The sequence below is a fragment of the Chelonoidis abingdonii genome, chromosome 7 (assembly GCF_003597395.2).
Source record: "Chelonoidis abingdonii isolate Lonesome George chromosome 7, CheloAbing_2.0, whole genome shotgun sequence".
Classification (NCBI taxonomy): Eukaryota; Metazoa; Chordata; order Testudines; family Testudinidae; genus Chelonoidis; species Chelonoidis abingdonii.
Genome location: NC_133775.1, coordinates 68,719,356 through 68,743,774, shown reverse-complemented (window position 1 = coordinate 68,743,774; position 24,419 = coordinate 68,719,356). Strand labels below are relative to the sequence as shown.

General features: G+C 49.9%; 1 protein-coding gene across 5 annotated transcripts in view; it reads right to left on the bottom strand.

Annotated features, from left to right (window-relative positions):
* The window catches only part of NOS1AP (nitric oxide synthase 1 adaptor protein), a 169,913-nt gene extending 148,398 nt beyond the window's left edge, over positions 1 to 21,515 (bottom strand). For 4 of the 5 annotated variants that reach the window (XM_032790954.2, XM_032790956.2, XM_032790959.2 and 1 more), the window contains exon 1: positions 21,337 to 21,515. In XM_032790954.2, coding sequence (XP_032646845.1) covers positions 21,337 to 21,441 — 105 coding nt within the window. In that variant the 5' untranslated portion in view covers positions 21,442 to 21,515. Of the gene's footprint in view, positions 1 to 17,609; positions 17,721 to 21,336 lie in introns of all 5 variants that reach the window. The other variant, XM_075067992.1, reaches the window with a different exon arrangement.
* Between the last annotated feature and the right edge of the window lie 2,904 nt (positions 21,516 to 24,419).

Genomic DNA, 24,419 nt, shown 5'->3' with positions numbered 1-24,419 from the left:
GAGTTCAGATTGCTGTCCAGAGCGGTCACAGTGGTGCACTGTGGGATACCGCCCGGAGGCCAATACTGTCGATTTGTGGTCACACTAACCCTAATCCGATATGGTAATACCGATTTTAGCGCTACTCCTCTCGTTGAGGAGGAGTACAGAAACCGATTTAAAGAGCCCTTTATATCGATATAAAGGGCCTCGTAGTGTGGATGGGTACAAAGTTAAATCAGTTTAACACTGCTAAAATCGGTTTAAACGTGTAGTGTAGACCAGGCCTGAGTGTGACCTCTAGGGCCACAGTCTGCCTTTGATTCTGACAGCAGTTGCACATGCAAGCATGGATTGGGGCAGATCATGGCCCTGAGAATCCACCTCTTCCCACCATGCCTGGCCCACATTATTTCCCACACTTAGCCTTAAGAAGGATCTTTATAATATTTGAATGGTCTCTCCGTTTGCTGAGTGAATGCTGTGCTGGGAAGACACAGCACCCCAGAGACTGGCATTCCCAGCCCACAGGTCGCTCCGGTGGCCCCGCCAGTTTCAGTCTCTCCTGTGCCTCCCACACAGCAAGGGCACAGAGCGCGGAAGATCACCGTGGTGCACTCTGCCTGCTTCAGTAACAGCCTTCCACCCTGGGTATACCACCACCTCCTCCCCTCTGCTTCCTCTGTCATAGGCCATCCTTGAGTTACAGTACCCGGTGAGGATGGAGCCTGGGAAGAGGGCCTCTAGTGACCACACTATCAGTAGTGGAGGATAAAAGATTGTTGGAAAGCCCCATCAAAGCCTCCAAGTGACCTAGCAGGAGAACATCACTCTTCACAAAGCCATCTGAACAGGTCTTTCACACAGACAGGGGGAAGGTGCTCTGATCTCAGAGCAGGGGTGGCAGATATCAGGCCATGACAGTAGTACAGTTCCTGATACCTACCTCATGCACAACCTGCTATAGGAGCTGAACCTGCAACCATATGGGATAGTCCCATGGCAGCCATGGAAGCAGGAGCTCACTTAAAACTACTGCCAGTAGCGTGACCATTACATCACTAAGTGCAGACTATCTTGGTGACTCCAAAGTCACCACAGAGAGGAATTTAAACAACAGGCTTGGGACTGTGCACTGCAGCATAGCAGGGAGAGCTGTGCACCAGAACTCATAAAACTTCATCACTCTCAACACCGGGCTCTAATTCCAACACACCACAGGCACAATGACATTTAGCTTTGGAACAGGTGGTCTCCTCCACTTCAGGGTGGATGTGGGCAGCACAGCCACACCACTGCCTATTCCGTCCCAGCTTTGCTCAAGCTGCATTGAATCCCAGACTGGATGTGATTACACCAAGGTAGGTCAGCAGGGCCATTCAATCAGATTTGCAGCTATATATGCGAGCCTTGGTCTCTCCCTTAACCAGATTCTGGGTGGTAGATATTCCACCAACAACCTTGCATTAACCAGCACGGACCAAAGAGGAGGATCCTTGCTCAGAGACCCGCTGTCATCCTGGGAATTAACTTACAGGGTAGCCAGCAGCATCACCTGCATGTAGCCCTACCTATGCCTCTTCCTCTGCCCCCATGGCCCAGAAAACCTGCACACAACCATGTTAGAACTTAGAAAATAAGAAGAGATTACCACCTTTTGCGCTCCATAAACTCCAGTGGCTGAGCTAAATTTCCCAAGTTATTTTTAAACAAAGAAAAGGCCTTTAGAACAGAGAACAAGCATAGAAATTTCATCTCAGATAAATAGTGTTTCAGAAAGTTATGAGTTCTCTGAAAACAGAAGCTTATAATGGAAAGTGTTCTATCACCTCTTTCGCCTTCACCAGCAAGCCAGAGCAACAACAAGGATGGGTGTTAATAGGCTTATAAACGTGACGTTTCTTCTTAGTGGCCACGGATGCTCCATCATAAGCAAGGACCAGAGAAATGCAACAAGGTGAGAAATGCAACAAGGTGAGAGCCAAACTGATATTTACTCACAAAAAATAACATTGGGAGAAGAGGGAGGAACCACCTGTATTTATTAGCAAATTGCATTTGATAACCATATACACACACAGCTGCTCCAGCTCTTTGTTCCCTTAGGTTTCACGCTGGCCACAGTGAATCTCAAAGCTGGGAAGAGGTGTGGCAGCACAGAGGAAGCAAATGGTGTGGAAGACACTAGCATAAGGACTGAGGTGAGGAGCCAGGAACGTGGCTGGGGCAGAAAGAAGAGACGTGAGAACATCAGGAGCAGCAGAAAAATTAAAAATGAGAAGCCTCGTTTTATCTGATCTCCCTCCACTGAAAGTTGGAGACAGATGTCCCAAAGCAGAAGATGTATGTACATAGCAGCACAGCTTGTCTAGTGGTTGAAACATGGGACTGCAAGTCAGGACTCTCCCATTCTATTACCAGCTCTGATTTGTTCAGATTCATACTGAGTGATTAACACTTTCCTCCCAACCTGTAATGTGGAATAATTCACTGATTCATAGATTCCAAAGCCAGAAGGGACAATTCCGATGATCTAGTCTGAGCTCCTGTATTGCACAGGCCAGACAACTGCCCAAAATAGTTCCTAGAGCAGATCTTGTAGACAAACATCCGGTCTCGATTTAAGCATTGTCGGTGATAAAGAATCCACCACAACCCTTGGTAAATTGTTCCAGTGGTTAATTACTCTCACTATTACAAATTTATGCCTTATTTCCAGTCTGAATTAGTCTAGATTCAATTTTCAGCCATCAGATTGTTATACCTTTTTCTGCTAGACTGAAGAGCCAGTTATTTGTCCCCCAGGTAGGCATTTGTACACTGTTATCAAGTCACCCCTTAGTTTTCTCTATAAACTAAACAGATGGAGCTCTTTGAGCCTATCACTACAAGGCAGGTTTTCTAATCCTTTAATCATTCTCATGGCTTTTCTCTGAACCTTACTTACATTCTTGAATTGTGGAAATCAGAACTGGACAGAGGATTCCCAGCAACAGTAGCACCAGAGCCCAAAACAGAGGTAAAACAAACTCTCTGCTCCTACTTGACATTCTTTGGTGATGCATCCCAGGATTGCATTAGCTCTTTTGGCTACCATGTCACACTGGGAGCTTATGTTCAGTTGATTATACACCACGACCCCCAAATCTTTGCCAGAGTCCCTGCTTCTCAGGACAGAATCCTCTGTCCTGTAACGATGGTCAACATTTTTTGTTGCTAATGACATAATATTCATCTACCCCACAGGGTGCTTGAGACATAATACTAGTGTTTGTACAACACTTCGACTTGGGGTTGGTGGCACGCAGGGTACCATATGGAATAATCAAAGTAGCAGTCTTAATTTCTCGGTTGCCTTCTGCCATTAAAGGAACCATTGCTCCAGGTCATGCAGAAAAGTCCATATCCTAACCACATGCAGGTTTAGCTGGCCCCACCATGGAAAGTGGGGTTGGGCCGGTGAAGAACTCACTCTGCCTTAGTGCTACATTATAAGATGGGAGGCCCCTGCCTTTTGACACTCATGAACCTTGGTCTGGGGTTCTGGAGCTCCCAGGGATGCCTTGTTGCTTTCAGTTATTAAACACAGGACAAGAATGGGCTCAACAAGCTCACAGTGGCCCCGATCCTCTGCTGGCTGGTCTCTGTTAGCACTGTGTGCAGAGAGTGTTGGAGCTGTAGATTTCAGGGGCCTGGTTGGATAGGGAGCTGTGAACAACCAGGACTCGGCTGGAGGAGGAGGGGAGCAGCTCAGGACAAAGGTAGGAACATAAAGCTGTGTGTGTAAGTGGTTTGACAAAGCAAACCAGCGAAGAACCAGCCCTCTGAAAAGCCTGCAGGGCATTAAGAGAAGCCATATGTGCACAGCACACAGAAGGCTCAGGATGCAGCTTGCCAACATCTGGGCTTTTAGGAATAATCGCCTTTAAATCCGCACCTCATTTCAGGAGGGAGCAAGAGCCAAGTGGCGGCACACCTTTCATGTCCTGTGAACAAACGATCCTTCATAGTGACATCTCAGCCCCACATGAGGAGAGTGAGGGCAAACACAAGCAGGTGAAGCCTTCCCAGTTTGGTCAAAGTAGCCCCTGTGGCCACGGCAAGGCAGGCAGGCATCCAGGTGCTGAGAGGACAGAGATGGCTGGATGAACTCCATCTCCAGCTGGAAGCCTACCAACTCCCTTTCTCCATCAGCACTCCTCACGCTCATCTCTCCAAGTAGCAGCTATCATGTAGACAAAGCTGGGGCATCAAGCAGCGTCCCTGCCCCCTAGGTCTACTCTACCTCCAGCACACTATGAGGCAGGTCTGTGCCCTTGCAATGCTCCCAGAGCTTGGCACCTCCTGTCAGTCAGCACAGACTTCACGCTTTGAAATTTAATTCCTGTCCAGGAGCATGTTGCAGAGGTCAAGCTCTAAGCTGCTTGCTGTGACAGACAGAGAAGTGGAAAGGCAGAGAATGCACCTGAAATGCTAGCAGAGAGTTTGGGGCACTCTGGCATGGCAGGACTCTGCACACAGCTTTTCCAACAACACTCAAACCCAACCAAGAGTCACACCTGCTATTGCTGTCCTGGTCTTTTCCGCAGGCAGCAATGCTGCTAGATTAGACAACAGCCAGGGCCACCAGGCACTTTTAGCTGGCAGCCTGCGCTGCCAAGAGAGGCCACATCAATGGGTTCATCTGCACAGTGCCAGGCATGTTCAGGCACTCCTGTTCGGTCTCCAGCAGCGACAGTCTCCACACAGGCCTTGTCTGGCTCAGCCCTCCCATCATTCCAATTAGAAGGAAGCGTCATACGAATGGGTCATGGTGGGGGGGAATCTTTTCTATAATGAGGCGCTCTGACAATGATACAAAGGCAGCAGTCACATTGCAAACCCCAGGAGCTGCTTTGGACTACATCACCCAGAGTCATGGACAAGCAAACACAAAGCACCAATTCTGCAGGGTGTATTTGCAGCCCCACTCGCTGCTGACATCACCACTGTGCTACCAGAACAGCCTGGCTGAGCACCCTTGCTGCTCCCCTTGCTGATGCCCAGCCCAGGGCAAGGCGAGGCCCCAGGCCTCAGAGGAATTAAATGTGACTCACAGCAGAGTGTACACATTCACGGAGGGGAAAGAATGCAGCTAGCTTAGTGAAGTGCAGGCACATGCCCATCTGGCGAACCCCATTCCCTTATGCTGGAAGCAAAGCATGTCCTCCTCCCAGCCAAGTGAGTGGGTGGGGCCCTCTCCTACAGTCTGGCTCTTGAGGTGGTCCATTTGGCCCTTGAGGGTGCCAGAGAAGGAGAGGTACAGCAGCTGGTGAGAACAGACAACATAGAACCCAACTCCCAGAGATGAATGGCTGCCAATTAGCAACTCACACATTCAAAGCACAACCCCCTTGTGTTGCTCCATGGGGCAAGCCAGGCCCAGGTAAGCCTCCTGACACCACCATTGGGAAAACAGGTAGACTTGCCAGGGACTCACAGAAGCAGCATGGATCAGCCACCTTTGCGCTAATCACTGGGATTTCAAGCTACTCAAAATACTTCCCCCTCTGTAGTAGGAAGAGAGCCTGAGACATAAGCCCTTGCATCAGAGGCCTGGTATGAGGCAGGATCTACTCAGAGAATCTGGGAAGAACAGGGCTGATATTGCAGAAATACACATTCCTAAGAAGTGCTAAGCATGGAGTACTCACGCAAACACATCCCGATATCAAGTGGTACCAGAACATCCTGATATCAAGGAAGATACAAAAACATTTCCCAAGAATAACAAGAACACAATGACCCCTCCTAAAAGATAAAGTCAGGATAACAGTACATAATAGAGATGTTTTGATCAAACCAACCTGTACAAGGTGATGGGTGATAACTAGCCATGTCAGGGGGCAGTACTAACTTGTTTGTATTGGGATAGAAAGATGTATCTCAGAGGAAGTACCTTTCTCTAGCCTAGGGAGGAACGGAAAGTCCTGCCGTTCACTAAGCTGGTCCATTGTTATGGGCATACATGTATTAGTGGTCCGGTAGAGTCTGCGGTATACTAGTACCATGTTTCATCGACAATAAACCTAGCTATGCCTTCATCCCTTAACATATCTTGTGGTCATTGGGCAGTTCACTCGAGGTCTGCTGTGCTGACTGTCTGTGCAGGGCTGGGGTGGCACACAGAGGGAACACACACACACACACACCCCCAAACATCTAACCACACTGATGACCCTGACCACTGATCTGGTTCTCCCCCAAAAAGCAATGTCAAAAGACAAGGTATTTTGCAAATGACTTTCAAAAAGTGTCTTTGTTTTCAGGAAACTGTTACTGAAATAGTTATTGGAACATCACATTTCCCTAACACAGAAATTTTTGGTAAATGCAATTTTGCTGTAAGTCATTGTCAGAACCCCCCTCCAAAATAAGTTCTGTTTGGATTCCTACAAAATGGAAACAGCTTCCAGATTCTGATATTCTCTGTGAAGAGAAAGAATTTTCTTCACTTTTCAAGCATCAAAACCTGCCCCAGTCAGCTCTGCGGTGGCAGGGAGAAGCGCAGCATGAGCCTGTGGTATGTCAATCCGGACCATCCAAACAAGAGGCACTCTGCCTACCTGCCAGTCGGGCAGGGTGTGTAGAGGGCAGACCTGGAACACTGCCCATTTACACAGGCCCACTAGAGGCCTGCCCATCCAGGAGCACCCTGGCAGAAGAGCATCTGTGAACCCATGACCAAGAAGCTATAGGAAGGAGTAATCCTGAGAGGAACAACCACCCAGAGCTTACGGCCTCAGTCTGACCCTGGGGGTCACCCCCAAACAAGCCTGCCCACCCAATCCCTGATTTGTGAGTTAGTTAAACAACTGAGTGGCCATTGCAAAGCACAATCACCTCTCCATGGCCATTAATTAGAACATGCACTTCATCCTTCGAAGCACTACACTGATGTTAGTGATGAGGCGTACTGGCCTGCCACTGATTATCCACCTGGGAAGGAGAGGCTACAGCAACCAGCATCATCTTCCCAGCGACAGGAGGAGAAATGCTGGCCATGGAAACAAGCTCAGCCCTCTCCTGTTGCCAGTACACACTGGGAGATGCCAGATACCACACACAGCCATTAGAAGGGACACTAAGGCCTTGGGCAGGAGCAAGGAGTCATCTGATCACACATCTTGGGGCTAGATGCACAAGGGATTTGCAAAGCTGGGTCTGTCCAAGATCTCAGTAGCTCCCCTCCGTGGAGTGAATTACAGATGTGATGCTCAGGCCCAGTGTTTTCAGAAGAGTCCAAGGACAGCTCCAAGTGCTCAGACATTGGTCAAGAGAGGCAGGGCTTACCCAGCACTCACAGGTTAAGGTGCCTGTGTACCAGTGCCCTAGTGGCTGCTCTGCTGCCAGACAACATGCTCCTTCCACACTGAGCTGCAAAAACTCCTCTTTCCTGAGCACCCACCAGTGGCTCTGCCAAGTGCCTGCCTGACTCCTCTGCAGCTCCACTGGTGGGTGGGGCAAGTGCTGTGCCTGGGGGAACTTCCCACGCACACAGTGCCATGTGTGGGGGAGGAGGGAGAGTCTATTCCTGATGCTTTGGGGCTCCTGGACTTGTTAACTGGATTGGTAAACAGATGCTCCAGCCTCCCTCTGCACACACCACTTCACCAGAGCCTGTGGCTTTACATCCTGTCCACGCACCCCTTCAGCAAATACTGTTCCCCTTGCTTCAACCCTCTGCTCTGTGACTGCATAGTGGTTACCAGCCACTCTTCCCAACCACATTGCAATTGCTATTCACAGCACTGGAGAAGGAGACTGGTTCTGCAGATGTTCCCTCCTCTTTAGTAACCACCAGGAGTCAGGACAGCAGGGTTAAGTCACCTGAACAGCAACACAACACCCCCTAGATCCAGCTCAGGCACTGGCTCAGAACCAACATACAGAAGGGAGACCCACCTGCTCTAGCAGCAGCATTTTCTGCCATGTCCAGGGGGCTCTCCCAGCTGTTGGGGGGCAGACCCACACTGCTTAGCTTGTGGGACCTGACAGTCAGGTGGAGAGCACAGATGCGATGCCATCTGGATTTCCTCTGGTGTGCAAACTGGGAAGTCACTGAGCCAGCAGTGGGGGGATGTTCCTCATTCCTACCCCATCATCACTGTCAGCCTAATGCTCCAGCTCCAATGGGATCACCAGGAAATCCCAGGGGGAAGAGTGAGAGCCCAGGCAGGTAGGAGGAAGGAGAGAAGCTGAACCCAGCCCCCCATTGCAGGGTGGTGGTATGAGTGGGGTGAAGCCTGTGGCTGTCCCACGATCTGCAGGAATTGCTATATTCTGAACCCCTACCCCCAGCTGTTCTGAGTGCCAGAGCTGTACTGCAGGAAGAGGCACACAGCTTCCAACAGCAGCCCCTTGAATTGCACTGCCGCAGAACAGAGCAGAGGTGGCATCCCTCTCCACACAGATCCTCCCTCCCACAGCAGCTTTATGGCCACGGGCTGGAATCTGCACAACACAGCTCAGATATACAGTGCTCTACCCCCTGTATTTGTGCATTCCTCTCAGCCACTCCCTTGCTCTTCCTCTTGGACTAGCTTCCCAGTAACACAGTGATTGTTTAAAGAGGAGGGAGAGGGGAAGTTGAGTCAGATCACACAGCACACGGTCAGAACACATAGAAATAGGAAGTTGGACCTCAGCTAGCTGAATGGTATGGAAATGTTTGCTTTTCAGTCTGGCCTAGCCACGTGGCTGCAGTGGGCCCCAGGCTCAGCCTCATCAGATGGTGTGAATGGCATATCCAGTTCTGCATGGACTGTATAAACCCAGGCTGGTAGCTTCGATGGGGTATCAGCTCAGCCCTATGGCACAGCCACGGAAATAATCCTAACTTCAGACAGCTCCACCTGATGTCAACACAGGATGAAATACTGACAACCAGTATTTGGGTTGGAGGTGGTGGAGAGATTCAAGAAGCGAAACCCAAAACAGAAAGGTATAGGGGTCCCTCTGTATCATAACAGGCAATGGTCAACATGCCACTATTAAAAACAACACTAAAAGGAACAGCAAGGTTCCAAGGGGAAGCTCTCTGAAGCCACAAACTGGCTTGGGTACAGCTGCAATCCTAACTCACCCTCTGCATGTGCATTATGGATTGAGGGGCTACAATGTTATTTCTCACCTATCCTAAATCTCCCCTTAAATCCTCAGATCCACATGGGTAGCATCTGTTGTACAGATGGGCTAGGGCTGAGGGATTATTAATGGCTCAATATTAAAGCATCCAATTCTCCATGCACCCCCAGTACAGGATAGAGAAGGGTCTAAGTCACATACTACTTGCCAAGTTACATTAGACTGCTCTGTAGCACCCATTTTAAGGGGGTGCTCACACAATGGATGCAGAGTTTGCTATAGGAGCCCTCACTTGCAGAATCTCACAAGGATAAATTCTCTCTGGTCTTATCTACCAGCTATATGCAGCAGCTGTGAGAACTGGGGAGACATCAGAGGCTCAAATGCCCACCTGTCTATCTATCCTTCCCATTCTGTGACATCACCCACCACAAGTTGGCCTCGACCTTGGGCAGGTCAGCTCGTAGATGAAGAACAGCTGGCTGGAGTTAGAGGCAATGCTGGGTATCAGAGGAAAGCACTTGGATCAGCTTGTGCCCATGATGCAATTGCTGAGTTAAGATAGTCACATATGGACAAGCCAATCTGGAATTTAGGAAGCTCCCAGACCCCATGCTGATGCAAGACTCCCACATAGCAGCATCCATGAGCAATGCACTGGGTCATCTCTGGCTGGCTAGGAAAGCACGTCCTATCCTGGCTGGCCTCTGTGATACAGGCCTTGATTCCTGCCCATCTGGACTACAGCACTGCAATACATCTGGGCATAAAACCATCACACCTAAGGAAACTAACTAGCATCACATCTCCTTGGCAACACAAGTTGCCCTGAGCACATCACACTGCCCTCCACTTCTTCCACTTGCCTCCTTTAATACAAACAGGGCTGGTTTGTAAATCCACACCCTGTTTTTCCCCCAGGAGTGGAAGGGAGAAGAAGAAAAAGAAACAAGGACCAGAAGTGGTAGAGGCTCCCTTGGTCACTATGTCTCGCTATACACAGGGATAGGCACGATACAAGAGCTCAAACAGACTTAGGTAGACAAAGACGTCCATTAGTTCAGTGCGAGTTTAATCCCTGTTCATTAGACTGTAATAGTCACAGTCTGGAAAGTACCTATCTACTCATTTGCCCTCCCAGGCCCCGCTCCATTCCCCTTCCCTTCCTGGGTTCCTTGAAGCCCTTCTGACCGCTGCTTCAGGGCTGAGCCCAGAGGTCAGGAAGAGAGAAACCTAGAAAGTTGCACAGGAGGGGCACATGCTGGAGCAGGACATGTCTGTGCGCTTCTCTGTACCAGCATGGGGAAGCTTCCAGGGGTTTGTGCTATAGTTTGATTAGCACTGAAGCACAATGCTTGAATTAGGTGTAGAGTTCTCCCCCCACAGCGGATATAGCAGTTAGCTCTGCTTTATAAACCTGATTTTTCAAACCCCCTTCCCTGTATCCTCTCCAAAAAATAATCCACCTTTCTGGAAGTTTTGCCTGTTGCATCTCCTTCCACGCCCAAGTTTTCCTGGGAAGAGAGAGATGTTTGGAAGATGGAGCTGTAATTTACACGTTACGCTGTTTGGGCTCTAACAGTCCTGGGCTCTAACAGCCTGACCTGAAGCCCCACACTTGCTGTGTTCCATAGGACTCCTGGAGCAGACATCTCAGTACTTGGGGCAGAGTTAATGAAGAGGCTAAGAGATAATAAGTTGTTCTAAGAGAACAAGGAGAAATGTTACGTATTTCTGTATGTTAGTAACCCAGCTTCTGGGCTCAGCCCAGATGGGGGAGCGGGGGGGGAGCGGAATCTGCAGCGAGGAATGGAGCGGGGCCTGGGAGAGACAGAAGCAGAAATAGGGGCAGATGAAGGAGCAGCACTCTCAGAAAGAGTCTCTAGAGGTGGTCTCTAGAGGTGGCAGGACACTAGCAAAGCATGGAGAGTGCAGGGAACCCCAGGTGCAAGAAGTGTCCCTGGAATGAGGGACAGGAGGAGACAGCAGGAAAGCTGGGGCCGGAGAAGTGGGTCATGCATTCAAGGGGTGTGCGTCTCACCTGGGGAGACAGAGAGCTTAACATTTCCCATACGAAAAAACCGTTCCTTTCTTTTCCACTGCCCCATAGCCCATGCAGTAAAACCACCCCACCCCCAGGACCTGCTCCCTTTAGCAGGAGGGAGCTAAGTCTTGGGGAGGAGGGGGCCATGCAAGCCCCACTGAAACCTTAGGGGTGACTTTAACACACATTTTACTTGAGTCATATAGCCAAAGCCCCTTGCTACACAAAGTGCCACAGTTGAGAGCAACCAGCTGACACCCATGTTCTATGTCTCTGAAAGCCCCATGTACTAGGTAGACCTGCTCACTACCAGACACTGACACCACGAGGTCCCCTTATCATGCCACTCCCTCTCCCGTTGCCCAGCCAATACCACTCTCACAAATCTAAGCTCTCTAGGACAGGGACCATCAGCTTGTGCTAGGTGCTGTATGAACACATAACAACACGGTCTTGGTCCAGCAAGGCACTAGGACTCCTATGCACTCCAGCCTAACAATAAATAATACTAATCTCTGAATAAATTCCTGTCCTTCTCCAAAGGGCCATTCCCACCATTTGCCTGGTAACCTGGGGCCCAACTTGGCATGCCTTTTGTCAGCTATACTGCTGCTTCTCAGCCAGGCATCTCCTTCCTGCCCGTAGGAAGCCTCCATCCCTCTCTCAGTGGCAGCGCTGAAGCCTGCAGTCCTCTCTGTAGAACAGGCTCACCACTGGCAATACATGGTTTCCTCACACAATGATCTACACAGGCCACCAAATATCAACAGCAATTAATCCCTACAAAACTGTGGTCAACCCATAATCATGCTAGGAAGCTGGTTCTTTAGCTCTGTTGGTATAGGTTTATGCTTTTACTTCCAGAGGTTCCAAGTTCAGACTCCACAGCTGTCCCAAACAGGGCCGTTGTTACACTGGTGATGCTGCCAGTCACCACTAAACCACAAAATGCTCCCAGAGCCAGGAAGAAAAACAAAACAAACAAAGAAAAAAACCAACCAAGAATCCTGATGCCTAGTGTCTCACTGCTGTTACAGGCACTGGTGTAATCCACTTGGCATTGTCCATACTGGGTTTCCCTGTATGGGCTGTCTGAGTAGAAGATAAAAACATGCTTCCCCCAGCTACTGCTGTAGCTAGAGCAGAAGAGGGCTGGGCTGGGCTGTGGATCTAAAGGTTGTTGGTTCAAACCCTGCTAATAACCCATGTGAGAATAAGAATATTACAAAGACTTTATATTGAAGACCACCAGTTTAGAAGGGATCTGTTTTACTATTTCATCTTAACTCGTATTTCGTTAATAGGAGCTGTCCCTTTAATCAAGGGCTTGCCAGACTGAGAGCAGGATATTTTGTCACTCATAGACATAGAACATCAGGGTTGGTAGGGACCTCAGGAGGTCATCTAGTCCAACCCACTGCTCAAAGCAAGACCAATCCCCAGACAGATTTTTGCCCCAGATCCCTAAATGCCTCAAGGATTGAACTCACAGTCCTGGGTTTAGCAGGCCAATGCTCAAACCACTGAGCTATCCCTCCCAGCAGCATGTACAGAAAGAGAGCTGTCAGCTCCACAAAGATCAGAACTGGATTTAATAAACATCTCTTTCCAGAAAATAGCTTCCTTCTGAAAGATGTCACACTGGCACATATAGGTGAGTTTGATGCCTCAGGACACAGAGCCTTTTGCCTGGAGGTGACCAATTAAAGAACAAGCCTAGCACAACAGGCTTAATAGTTGTCCCCATATAACAAATGTCTGATGGACCTACAGGAAATGAGTTTGGTGGGTATCAGTTTCTACATCACAAACTCTGCATTTGATAGTACAAGACAGCCCCTGCCCTAAAGACCTGGCAATATTTGAACAGTGCCCAGCGGCGGCTCCAAGCATCAGCGCTCCAAGCGAGTGCCTGGGGCGGCAAACCGGTGGGAAGCCTGCCGGTTGCTGTGAGGGCGGCAGTCAGGCAGCTTTCAGTGGCTTGCCTGAGGGAGGTCTGCTGGTCCCGTGGATTCAGCAGCAATTCAGGGGTGAGTACGCCAAAGCCGCGGGACCGGCGGACCTCCCACAGGCATGCCACCAAAGGCAGCCTGCCTGCCATGCTTGGGGTGGCAAAAAAGCTAAACACAGCACCCAGCACAACGAAGCCCCAATCCAAGATCGGGCCCCAGCAAGAGCTCCTGCAACAGGGGACAAAATAGCCTTACTATAAATTGATTGGGGGGTGGGAAGGAGGTGGCAGTAATGCAAGTGTCACACATGCATCAGGGGTGACCACGGGAGCTCAGAGAGCAGACCAAAACATGATTTGATCTTTAAAAAAAAGATTATATATAATGATTTTTTGGAACCTGACTCATGATCTTCAAATGATTGAGGTTGACCACAGTAAGGATCAGTTTGTAGTTCCTGGATTTTGTTCTCCAACAGCATTGTTTTGAAAGGTAAAGAAGGAGATTAACAAGCAAGCATTTGATCCTCTAGAGCAGCGTTTTTCAAAGTTCAGGTCACGACCCTGTACTGGGTCACAGCATGTAAGGCACTGGGTCACTCTGGTCAGCAGCGGGTCTGGCTTCCAGGCAGGGGAGCCACGGGGCTCCACACACTGCCCCCGCCTCGAGTATTGGCTCCACACTCCCATTGGCCTGGAACCAGTCAACAGAAGCTTGCGGGGGAGGAGGGGTGCGCAGTGCCTGCGGGCAAGAGCCAAACGGAGCCGCTTGCACACCTCCGCCTAGGAGCCGGACCTGCTGCTGGCCGCTTCAGGAGCGGCACGGTCCACTGTGCCAGGACAGGCGCAAAGCCTGCCTCTGCACCCAGGCTGCGCTGCTTACTGGGAGCCACCAGAGGTAAGTCTGCATCCCAACACCCTGCCCCAGCCCTGAGCCCCCCCAAACCTAGAGCCCTTCCTGAACCCAAACCCCTCATCCCCAGCCCCACCCCAGAGCCTGCACCCCCAGCCCAGAGCCCGCACCCCCAGCCCAGAGCCCTGACCAGGCCCCCAGCCTGCCTCTGCACCCAGGCTGCGCTGCTTACTGGGAGCCACCAGAGGTAAGTCTGCATCCCAACACCCTGCCCCAGCCCTGAGCCCCCCCAAACCTAGAGCCCTTCCTGAACCCAAACCCCTCATCCCCGAACCCCTCATTCCTGGCCCCATCCCACACCCCAACTCTCTGCCTAGCCCCCAGTTCCATTGGGTCACAGGCATCAATTTTCTTCAACTGGGTACTCAGAAAAGTTTGAAAATCACTGCTCTAGAGGAACTGTGGGAGCTATAAAGAAGAAGGAGCAGCAGAGAAGGCACTGTTAAATAAATAAATGGATATTTAAAGAGTAACAAGAAAACTTTAAGAGAGTGGGGAATCTGCACCAGTACCCCCATGACAAAGTGCAGCACAGGGTTCTTTTATCTCAAGGCTTCAGCAGTTTAAGAGGTCTGGCTTTTGATTTCATGCTAAGAATGCAAGCTACAGTGTGCAGAACAAAACTAAAAACTCACTCACAAGGTTTTCCGTGGAGCCAACTTTTCTGCTTCCCATCAGCCTGACCAAGACAAATTCAGATGCACTAAGAGCTGTGATGCTAAGAGACAAGGACAGTAAAAACACATCAAAAGGTGTGAAATGTCCCTGAGAAGATGGAGCAGGATTTGCCAACTACTGGATTTATCTCTAGAAAATAAATTAGCATAATCCCTGGAAGATACTTAACTCCAGTCTGACTTCCCAAGCCAGACCATATGGTTGCAAGCAGCTTCAAGGAATTCAAATCTCTTTAGCTCTGCCCTGACTATGCCACATTCTGATGCTGCAGTTTGCTTTGGAGCAGGTGTACCAGCACTTTGTGTTCATTTTGGGGTGGGAGCAGCAAGTCATCACAATCAGTGGATCAATCTGTGGGTGCTTCTGCTAATAGCAGAACAATAGTAAGGGGCTGAAATGTAGGCAGACAGTTTCACCATTGGGTCAATGCAACTCAGTCCTGACCTGCTGGTATTCCAGCCTGCTCCGCCGGCCCCCAGTTTTGCTTATCAGTGGCAGCTGGTATCCAGGATAAGTGGTGGGGCTACAACTGGCAGTTGGACACCCACACACACACTTTTGCTCTCCCAAGTAAGCTCAACCGCTCACTCAGTTTGAGGCTCTTCCCCCTCTCCCAACAGCTCCTGTGAACCCACTGCTCTCCCACCACTGCTCCCCTACTCCTTCTGACAACCAGCACCAGCAGCCTCTGCCTTCCCAGGCCACCTGCTGCCTCCTGGCAATCACAGGATGGCCAGCTTCCCACTCCCCCCACCTCTGCTTCCCTGCTTGGGCCCCAGTACCGCTCAGGAGGTGGGTGTGAACACCACACCAGTGCACTGGCTCTGGGGCCAGCCTGATTCTGCCCCCAGGAGGACTGAAAGGGAGTCCTGTGAGCACATGCAGTTCACACAATGGCAAAGGAGGGAGCAGCTCTCTCAGGAGCTAGAGGCCCAGCCACCCCTATGTGCCCCATGATGCTGCAATCTGCCAGCCCATCCCCTTTCCTCACCTACCACCTGCTGTTTTCCCCAGGGTGCTGCTGGAGAGAAGGGGAAAAGAAAGGGGGGGGCTGTCTAATGGGGTGCTGATGGCCTTTGTAACAGAGTGCTACACCATAGCTAAGTGGTACTACTAAAGAAAGGAAAGGTGGGGCTCAGCCCATTGGCCAGTGAATACGAGCAGCCAGAGCCACGTGCAGCACAGTCCTGCCCTGCAGCACCTCCTGCTGGTCTAGCTGTGGGGCCCCCAGCAGCCCAACCAATCAATCAGGTCCTGCAATGGGTTCACAAGGAGACAAATGGGGACTCGGATGAGCCAAAAAACCTGGTTTTCAACAGTGACTTAAGGCCTGAGTTCACATCCCCCATCCCAATGGCCCAGCTAGGCCCTCGCTCAGGCAGAGCTCACTGATCAGTATTAAGAATTGAGTGTAACAGGGTACAGAAGAGCACCGATTACTCCAGGTAAGAGATGTATCTTAACACAAGTGCTGTTTGCAGGCAGCTGCAGATAGCACCACTCTGAGTGTAAAATCAATTAATACAGACTCAGGCCTGCGCTCACCTCCTACACAAAGCCCCAAGCAAGCTGGTTAAGAATTTGAATCTACAGAAGCACAGAGAGCCATTCCTGCCCTCCTAGAGGCTATAAATCACAGATCTTGATGGCTAGCAGTTATTAACAACCACAGGACACTCCTCAGAAAAAGAGGCATGTTAACCCTGGCCTCCAGGCTAAACTCCTACATGGGTAATTACATTTCACCATGCTAATATTCCTCACCATTCTATTCAGAGATTTTCTCACCACTCCTGGGCACAGAAGCTACTGCAGAACACTGCTGCATTCCCCTAAGAGGGGGACGAGCCATGCTGTTTAAGTGCTTTGGGATCCTTCAGGATAAGAATTAGAGGAGCCGTAAGTACTTAATTTCTGCCAATCTAATAAGAGGATGGAGAAATGCAGAACACAGATGGCTCAGGCAATATGGCAAGTAGGAGTTTCTTGAGCAGCACACAAATTTGGGAAGACAGGGTCAAACGGATGCTCCTTGGTGTAAATGCAAATCACAGTACACAAAATACACTTCAAGGAAAGAGAAGAAATGAGAATATCTGTAGAAAACAAGGTTAATATGCACCACTCTGAAGAAACAGACAGGCTGGTGACAAGGAGAAACTAAGCAGACAGACAGCTGGGGCAGAGTAAGTGGAGAAATCCAGAGACAGACAAAAGAACATCAGCTGACCCAGTATTATGCTCTGCATCACCCAGCGCATGAGACAGTTGGCTTCCAGGCTGCCATGCCCCAGGTCGACATGGATGTTTGGAGAAGGCAGAACACTCAGTGGGGGCAGGAGCAAGAGATTGTCTTCCACTCTGGTACCCCTTGTGAGAGGGGGACCGGGATGTTGGATGAGGGAGTAGGGTAACAATCAGCACACTTGGCCATGGAGCGGGGGAAGGAACAGAATTCTGTTCCTGGGCAATTACGGTGGACAATGATCAGCAATCCCTAGCACACAGTCAAGGAGAAGATTATAGATTGGCTCCAAGACCAATTCTTCTACAGCTCAGCACCACCCACAGCAGTGTCTTTGGTCAGCCAATTGCCCATGCAGATGAACATGTGCCCGCCCAGGGGGCCAGGCTGTGGGGCGATTGTGGCATGCACAGCAAGGCAGAGATTTGCCTCTGAAGAAGGCTCACCCAACTTCAGCTGCAGAAGCCTTGAAAGTTCTCATCCTGTTACCCTCCTTGTCCCTCTGCAGGTTAGCTCCCACCAACTGACAATACAAGTGAAGTGTCATGGCTGCTCATCAAACAAACATTACTTCAGATAGGGTGTTTTCCCAAAGTAGCCTCAGATGAAGCCTGTTTTCAGCATGACAGCCCTGCCCACCATACTGAATTGTGAGGTAGGCAACATTTCATACCTTTGCTTTTCAACCTCCATGATCAGCTATCCGTATTATGGACACTGTCACCAAATGCCACCTGCTCAGGGTCAGAGGTCATGGGGGAGGAATCACCAAATTTTTCTTAGTCTGGAAGGGAATCACCAGTGTTGAGAATGCATGAAACTCTGACCAAATCTGCCAAGAGACTGAAAAATATCCAACACAGAGGGGTATTTTGCTACCAGATTCACTAGCAAGAATGCTTCTGTAGTTGTAGGGACAAACCCATGTCCCTCTGTAACCCTGCCCTCCCACACTGCACCACAAAATGCATAGCACAGTGGGCCCACCAAATAACAAATGTTTGAACCTTTACAGAAAGGAGGTACAGAGACAGATAGGATGGTAGTGCACTATGGAGGCAGTTGAGAAGGATAGGGAGGCGCAAGGATCTTATCATCAGTAGCAAGGAGTTCCAGCCAGAAAGGCTCCCGCTGTTCGCCACACTTCCTGGAAGGAGTCCCCTCCCTGGGAACAGGGGAGGCTGACAGAAGGCCCCAGCTCTCCTCTGGGCTGTCCAGTGGCAGCAGAGAAGGTGCCTCACCAAAGAGGGAATATGGGGTGGGGGAGCAAGACTAATGCACTCCTCTACCCACAATCACATGGGACCAGGACCCTACCCCTTCCAAAGAGTGGTCTATAACAGCTCCCAGCTCTGCCCAGGGCAGGGAGTGAATTAAGGCCAGAAGAGTTCTCCCAGGATCAGATTAAGGCAATTCAGTGCCCTAGAAACACCACAGTACAAGTCCTAGCATATCATGGGACTGCAGTCACTATGTCTTAATCCAGCCCTGACCCTGCGTACCCAGCTTCAGTATCTCAAAAACCCCACTGACATCACTGTATCTGGGAAACTATATCTGGTAAAAGGGACTTGAACTCGCAGAGAGATGCAGCTAGTAACAGCAGAAACAGGCAGGGGATTAATTCACTAGTAAATAAAGTGTTTAAAAATGGGGACCAGTGAAAGGCAGAGAAACTGAATCAGACTCCTTAAATTGTTTATTAGACAACCCGTGTAACCACGTGATCTTATCACTGTTTACCCTCATACTCTCTCCTGTTTTTAACTCCACTTATACCTTTTCTTAGAAATTAAGACTGCAAGACTGTTAGTATCTCAGCTTTGAGACAGGGACTAGAAGCACAATTTGCAAAAGCACTTAAGTGACATAGCCTAAATTCCATGGTGAAAACTACTTAGGGCCTTAGGCTCCTAATTTACGTGATTTTGTAAATGGAACTTGGGTGTTTTTGAAAAGTCTTACTCTGAGTTTGTACAGCACCCAACATAATGGGACATTTATTAGTGATTAAGAGAACGAACAAGTCAGTATCAATGTTAGATTTCACTAAGCTGTTTTGTTTAGACAGCTAATGCTACAGAAACCTAAGGTGGATGTCAAAAGAGCAGGACAGAAGATGAAATTAGGGCAGAGCTCATTTGCCAAAACAAACTAAATTTTCCTTATACACCAAGGGGCTTGTAACTTGAAGGAACCCTTGGGAAAAAGATATGGGGCCTGATCCAAAGCCCAGTGTCATCAGCGGGAGCTGTGCACACGGAGGCAAGTCCTTTATCAGTGAAAACATACACTTACCATGCAGCAGCAAAGAGTATAAAGTGATGCGTGAAAAGGAGAGAAGAACTAAAACTGTTGTAACCACTTTGCTGCAAACCAACTTTATTTGGAGAACAGGCTTAAGCTTTAGTTCTATGACTGTAGCAGAGATAGAATTAATCCAAAAAAGGGCAATGAAGGCAGTTAGATCAGGATGGGTATAAATTACAAGTTTCCACAGGCCTGCTCAGAGTGGAAGAGAGTGGAAATGAGGCAGAGAAGTTCAGAATCATGAAGAGCTGTGGTGCTGTTGCCGGCTCTTGAGTCAAGGTGGCCAGAAGCACTTGGATTGAGTATCTAGAGGCAGGCATGGGTGCTGCAGGAAGCACTCTGCTCTGAGTCCAGATGGAACAAATGCCCCCAGTGTTTGTAGTGAGGAACAACTGTCCTGTCCTCAGCAGTGTCATTTAGATAAGAGAAACAACAGAGATCCTGATCACTTGTGAAGTCTCTTGTTGCCATTTTCACCTAGTTGTTCTAGTAAAATTTCAATCCAGGCAGTTCCATTCTGCCTTCTCAAGAATCCACCTTGCAGTTCCAAGCAGATACAGTAGGCTTTACTATGTATTCCAGCCATGTTCTATACCAGAGGTGGAAGGAACAATTCCTACATGTATGGGTTAAGTTTGCAAGGCACTTTGGGATTCATTGAGAAGAAAAGACACTATATAAATGCATTATATTTTTTAAACGGCCAGTCTTCTTGTGATTGGGGAGGGCAGTGTCACTTGAAACTGAAGACCAGTCAACAAAGAAGAAATAAAAATTCTTTATGTAGAACAGTCAACCCAAGGAAGGCCATTGAGGCAAAAAACAGGGCTGAAATGATAACCTTTCACACACACCCCCATCCAATCTTGTATAAAATTACATTAATCGGCCAGGTACGGAGCATAGGAAAAATTTGTTTTCCTCTGGGGAAAAAAAAAAAAAAATCAGATCAAGCACTGGCCATTGCAAGAAACAGCATCCAAAACTAAACGGACCAATGATCTAAACAAGGGCAGCAAAACTGATCTTTCCATGGTCACCGTCCAATTCAGCTGCTACTTTGCACCTACTCGAAACCTGAGCCAGACCACAGATGTTCTGGGCCAGACTAATAAGAAATAGGAATATTCAACACATTTCAGTGTCTAGGTAAAAGGCCAAAGGGAAGGACAAGTTACCCTAATGTGTAAGCTAGACTGAGTAATAAACTCCCCAGAGAAATGGTGGAAGCCGGGCTTCTCGAGTCACTTAAACAGCAGACTAATGATGTTCCATAGCAAACCATCCTGGCCGAGCCAGGGGGGTGGGAGTGTTGACCTTTCCCCGAGACAGCCTTGCCCTCTAATGCCTTTGATGTTTTAATGGAAGTGTAAAAGCAGCAGAGAATCCTGTGGCACCTTATAGACTAACTGACGTTTTGGATCATGAGCTTTCGTGGGTGAATACCCAGTTCGTCAGATGAATGACGAAGTGGGTATTCACCCACGAAAGCTCATGATCCAAAACGTCTGTTAGTCTATAAGGTGCCACAGGATTCTATGCTGCTTTTACAGATTCAGACTAACAGGGCTACCCCTCTGATACTCAATGGAAGTGGCAGCTCACACCGAGCTGCGAACCCCTAATGCAGACCGAACTCTTGCCTTAGGAGAGGCAAGACACGGTACAGTTCCCACCTGATACCAGTCACGAACCAGAGCCCAAGTCCTACGCTCATGGCTGCGCTGGCGACCTGCTGAAGTTCGCCGTGCCCGGCCCGCCCGCTCCCCACCTGCTTACACCCGGCCCGTGGTACCAGCCTTTTCCAAGCTTGAGGCGCAGGGCGCTGCGGACTCTGCCCGGAGCCGCGCTCAGCGCTGGAGGGAAGGGAACCCGCCTGCCTGCCGGGAAGGCTGCGGGCCGCACACGGCTCCGGGCAGCGCGCCACCGCCGCAGCCCGCCACCTGAGCATGGCTCCCGCCCCCACCGGGAGAGGCCAGGGCACGGGACCAGGAAACTGGCATTTCCCTCGGCTAGGTCCTGCATGTGCATCAGCCCGCGCCGCGCCGAGCCGAGCCGCTCCGGGCACCGCACAGCGCCCAGCCCCGCACCTTGGCCTCGAAGCAGATGCCGTGCTGGAAGGCGTCTTCATTGTGCAGCGGCACGCGCAGGTCGTGCCTGTCGTCCACCAGGTTGTAGCGGGACTTGCCGGGCATAGTGGCGGCGACGGGGCCCGGAGCGCCGGGCTCCCCTGTTCAGCGCGCCCGGTGCCCGGCGTCGCGCTCCCTCCTCCCCCGGGCGGGGCGACTGCAGCCCCCGCCCGGCCCCGGCAGCCAGTGGCCATCGGACTAGGGGGTGCGGCACGGAGCATGCGCAGTGCCAGCCCGGCCGGACAGGCACCGAGGGCGGAGCAGGGGGGAGGGCCGTTGCAGGAGCGGCCAGGAACCCCTTCCCCCATAGGACCGCGTCACTGTTGCTGCTGGGGTGGCGGTTGCCATGGCAATGGGCCGAGCGGGCAGTGGAGAGACGCGTGCCTCGGCGAGGCTGGTACCGGCCCGTTCCGCTGCGGTCAGCCGGGACCGGGCGCTTTAGAGCCCTGCAGCCGGGGGGTGCATGGCGGGCCCAGGGGGGAGGAAAGCAGCCTGAGGCCCGCCCCGGCCGCCTCCCTGACCTCGGAGCGGAGCGTTGGTGCGGAGAGCGGCAGCGACCGCCTCTCCCCAGCCCCGAGGGGCAGGAGCGCCCCCCCCCCATGCCAGGGATGCATTTGGGGGGCGGGAGGGCTGAGCCTGCTCCCCCCCGCCCCGAATCCTCTCGGGACGGAGATGGGGGGCCCAGAGCAGCGAGTTAGGCTTAGTTCCCGTCTGCAATGCGTGGAGCAGGGCCCGCTCCCAGGGGTCCCCGCACCCGTAACACTCTCAGCACCTCTTAAGGCCAGAAACAGGCTCAGCCCTGGGGCAGCCATGGTGGCCCCCAGCCTCAAAGCACCACATCACCCTCAGGAGGCATGAAATCAGACTTGAGGAGTGTTTTAGTCCCGTCCTGCCTACGCACCCCTTGGCCCTTCACAGGGCACCCCAAACAATTTCTGATCTGGGCAACAAAACGCATAGGCTCAGCCATGACTACGCACTTACTTTCAATTAAAGCTGTGATTACATGACTCCAGGAGCTGGGGCTCCAGGCATGGACCTAGAGTGCCTCTGCTTTCATCTGGCCCTGTCATTCTTTTAACTACTCTGTCCTTCTTCTGTCTGTCTCATACCTGGCACCTTTATGCCACTTATACCCACTTGCTGAAAATGCTGCCTACAGTGTTGGCAACTCATGATTTTATCACAAGTCCAGGGCCTTGGGATTATCAGAGAATCTCAGCCTTCATGTAAAAAATGTGATGTTCTAGCCCATGGGGTTGCAAAAGTTAGAAAACATGACCCAAGTGACTCCTACAGAGTCAGAAAACAGCGGGCAAATAAAAGGAACCCCCACATCTGCTTTTTTAAATCTCTTGATTTTTAATCCTGTCTCATGCTCCTAACCCATGCTTTTGAACACTTGATTCTGGCAGTACCATATGTCTGGACAGAGGCATCAACCGCTTCTATTCAGCTACCCAAAGAGTCAATTTTTCTTGAGAAAGCTTTTGATATTTCTGTCTAAACAGCTTTGAGCCTGTTGGGATCCAGGAAGTGGACTAAACAGCTTTGATAACAGGCAGCTATTGTACTGAATAACTCATTCTTCCAACCAGCTACAGAATGAGCCCAGTGAGACTGACCTCTGTGAAAGGATAATATAACTATAACTTGTATATTATTAAGATACTGCAATGCATATCTCATGTATCTCCCAGTGCATGCACAACTCCATTCACAACATGGTTTTACAGAAAATAGGTCTTGTCAAATGAACTTAGTATCGTTTATGATGAAATTTCAAGTTTGGTTGATAAAGATAACTGTTGACCAAATACATTTTGACTTCTGTAAGTCATTGACTTAGTACCAGACAACATGTTTGTTAAAAAAAGTCAACATTTTACAAACTCAGTGTGTCATGTTAGATGGAATGGAGAGTCATCATCCAATAGGGCATTTCAAATGAGGTCCCACAGGGATCTGTTCTTGGATGCATACTAGTCAATATGCATCCGATGAAGTGGGTATTCACCCACGAAAGCTCATACTCCAATACGTCTGTTAGTCTATAAGGTGCCACAGGACTCTGCTGCTTTTACAGATCCAGACTAACACAGCTACCCCACTGATACTTGACTAGTCAATATATTTATCAATGATCTGGAAGAAAATATAAAATGTTGCTGATAAAATTTGCAGATGACACAGAGATTGGTGAGCTAGTAAATAATGATAAAGACAGCTCAGCTATCCAGAGCAATTTGGATCACTTGGAAAACTGTGTTTATTCAAACAGCATATATTTTCATACAGCCAAATACAAGGTCAGGCATCGAGGAATCAAGAACACTGGTCATGCTTACAGGTTGGAGGAGTCGATCCTGGAAAGCAGTGAAAGGTTTCCACCATGGACCTTAACTGAAAGAGAGTTCCCAGCACTATGCTGTGTCTGAGAGAGCAAATGTGATCCTTTGGATGTATAAGCCAGGCGACCACAAGTAAAACTAGGGAGGTCGTGGTATTTATATGGCATTGGTGAGATCATTACTGGAATATTGTGTCCAGTTCTAGTGTCAGCATTTAAAAACATGTTAAAAAATTAGAAAAGGCTCAGTAAAGAGCTACAAGAATAATTTGAGGTCTGGAAAAAAATGGTTGCCTACCTCTCCTAGGTGTTGTTCTTTGAGATGTGTTGTTCATGTCAATTCCAAGTAAGTGTGTGCCCACTGCATGCACAGTCATCAGAAGGTTTTTCCCCTTGCGGTACCCATCGGGTTGGCTGTAGAGCCCCTGGAGTCATTCCTTCATGGTGGTGTATATAGATCCCTGCCAACCTGCTGCCTCTTCAGTTCTTTCTTGCAGGATACTCCAACAGAGGGGAGGCAGGTGGATCTTGGAATGGACATGAGCAACACATCTCGAAGAACAACAGTTACGAGAGGTAGGTAACCATTTCTTCTGTTTGCTCATGTCAGTTCCAAGTAGGTGACTCCCAGGCTTTACGTAGGAGGCGGGGTCAGAGTTCATGGAATCACTGTTGTAGCACCGCTCTGCCTAAT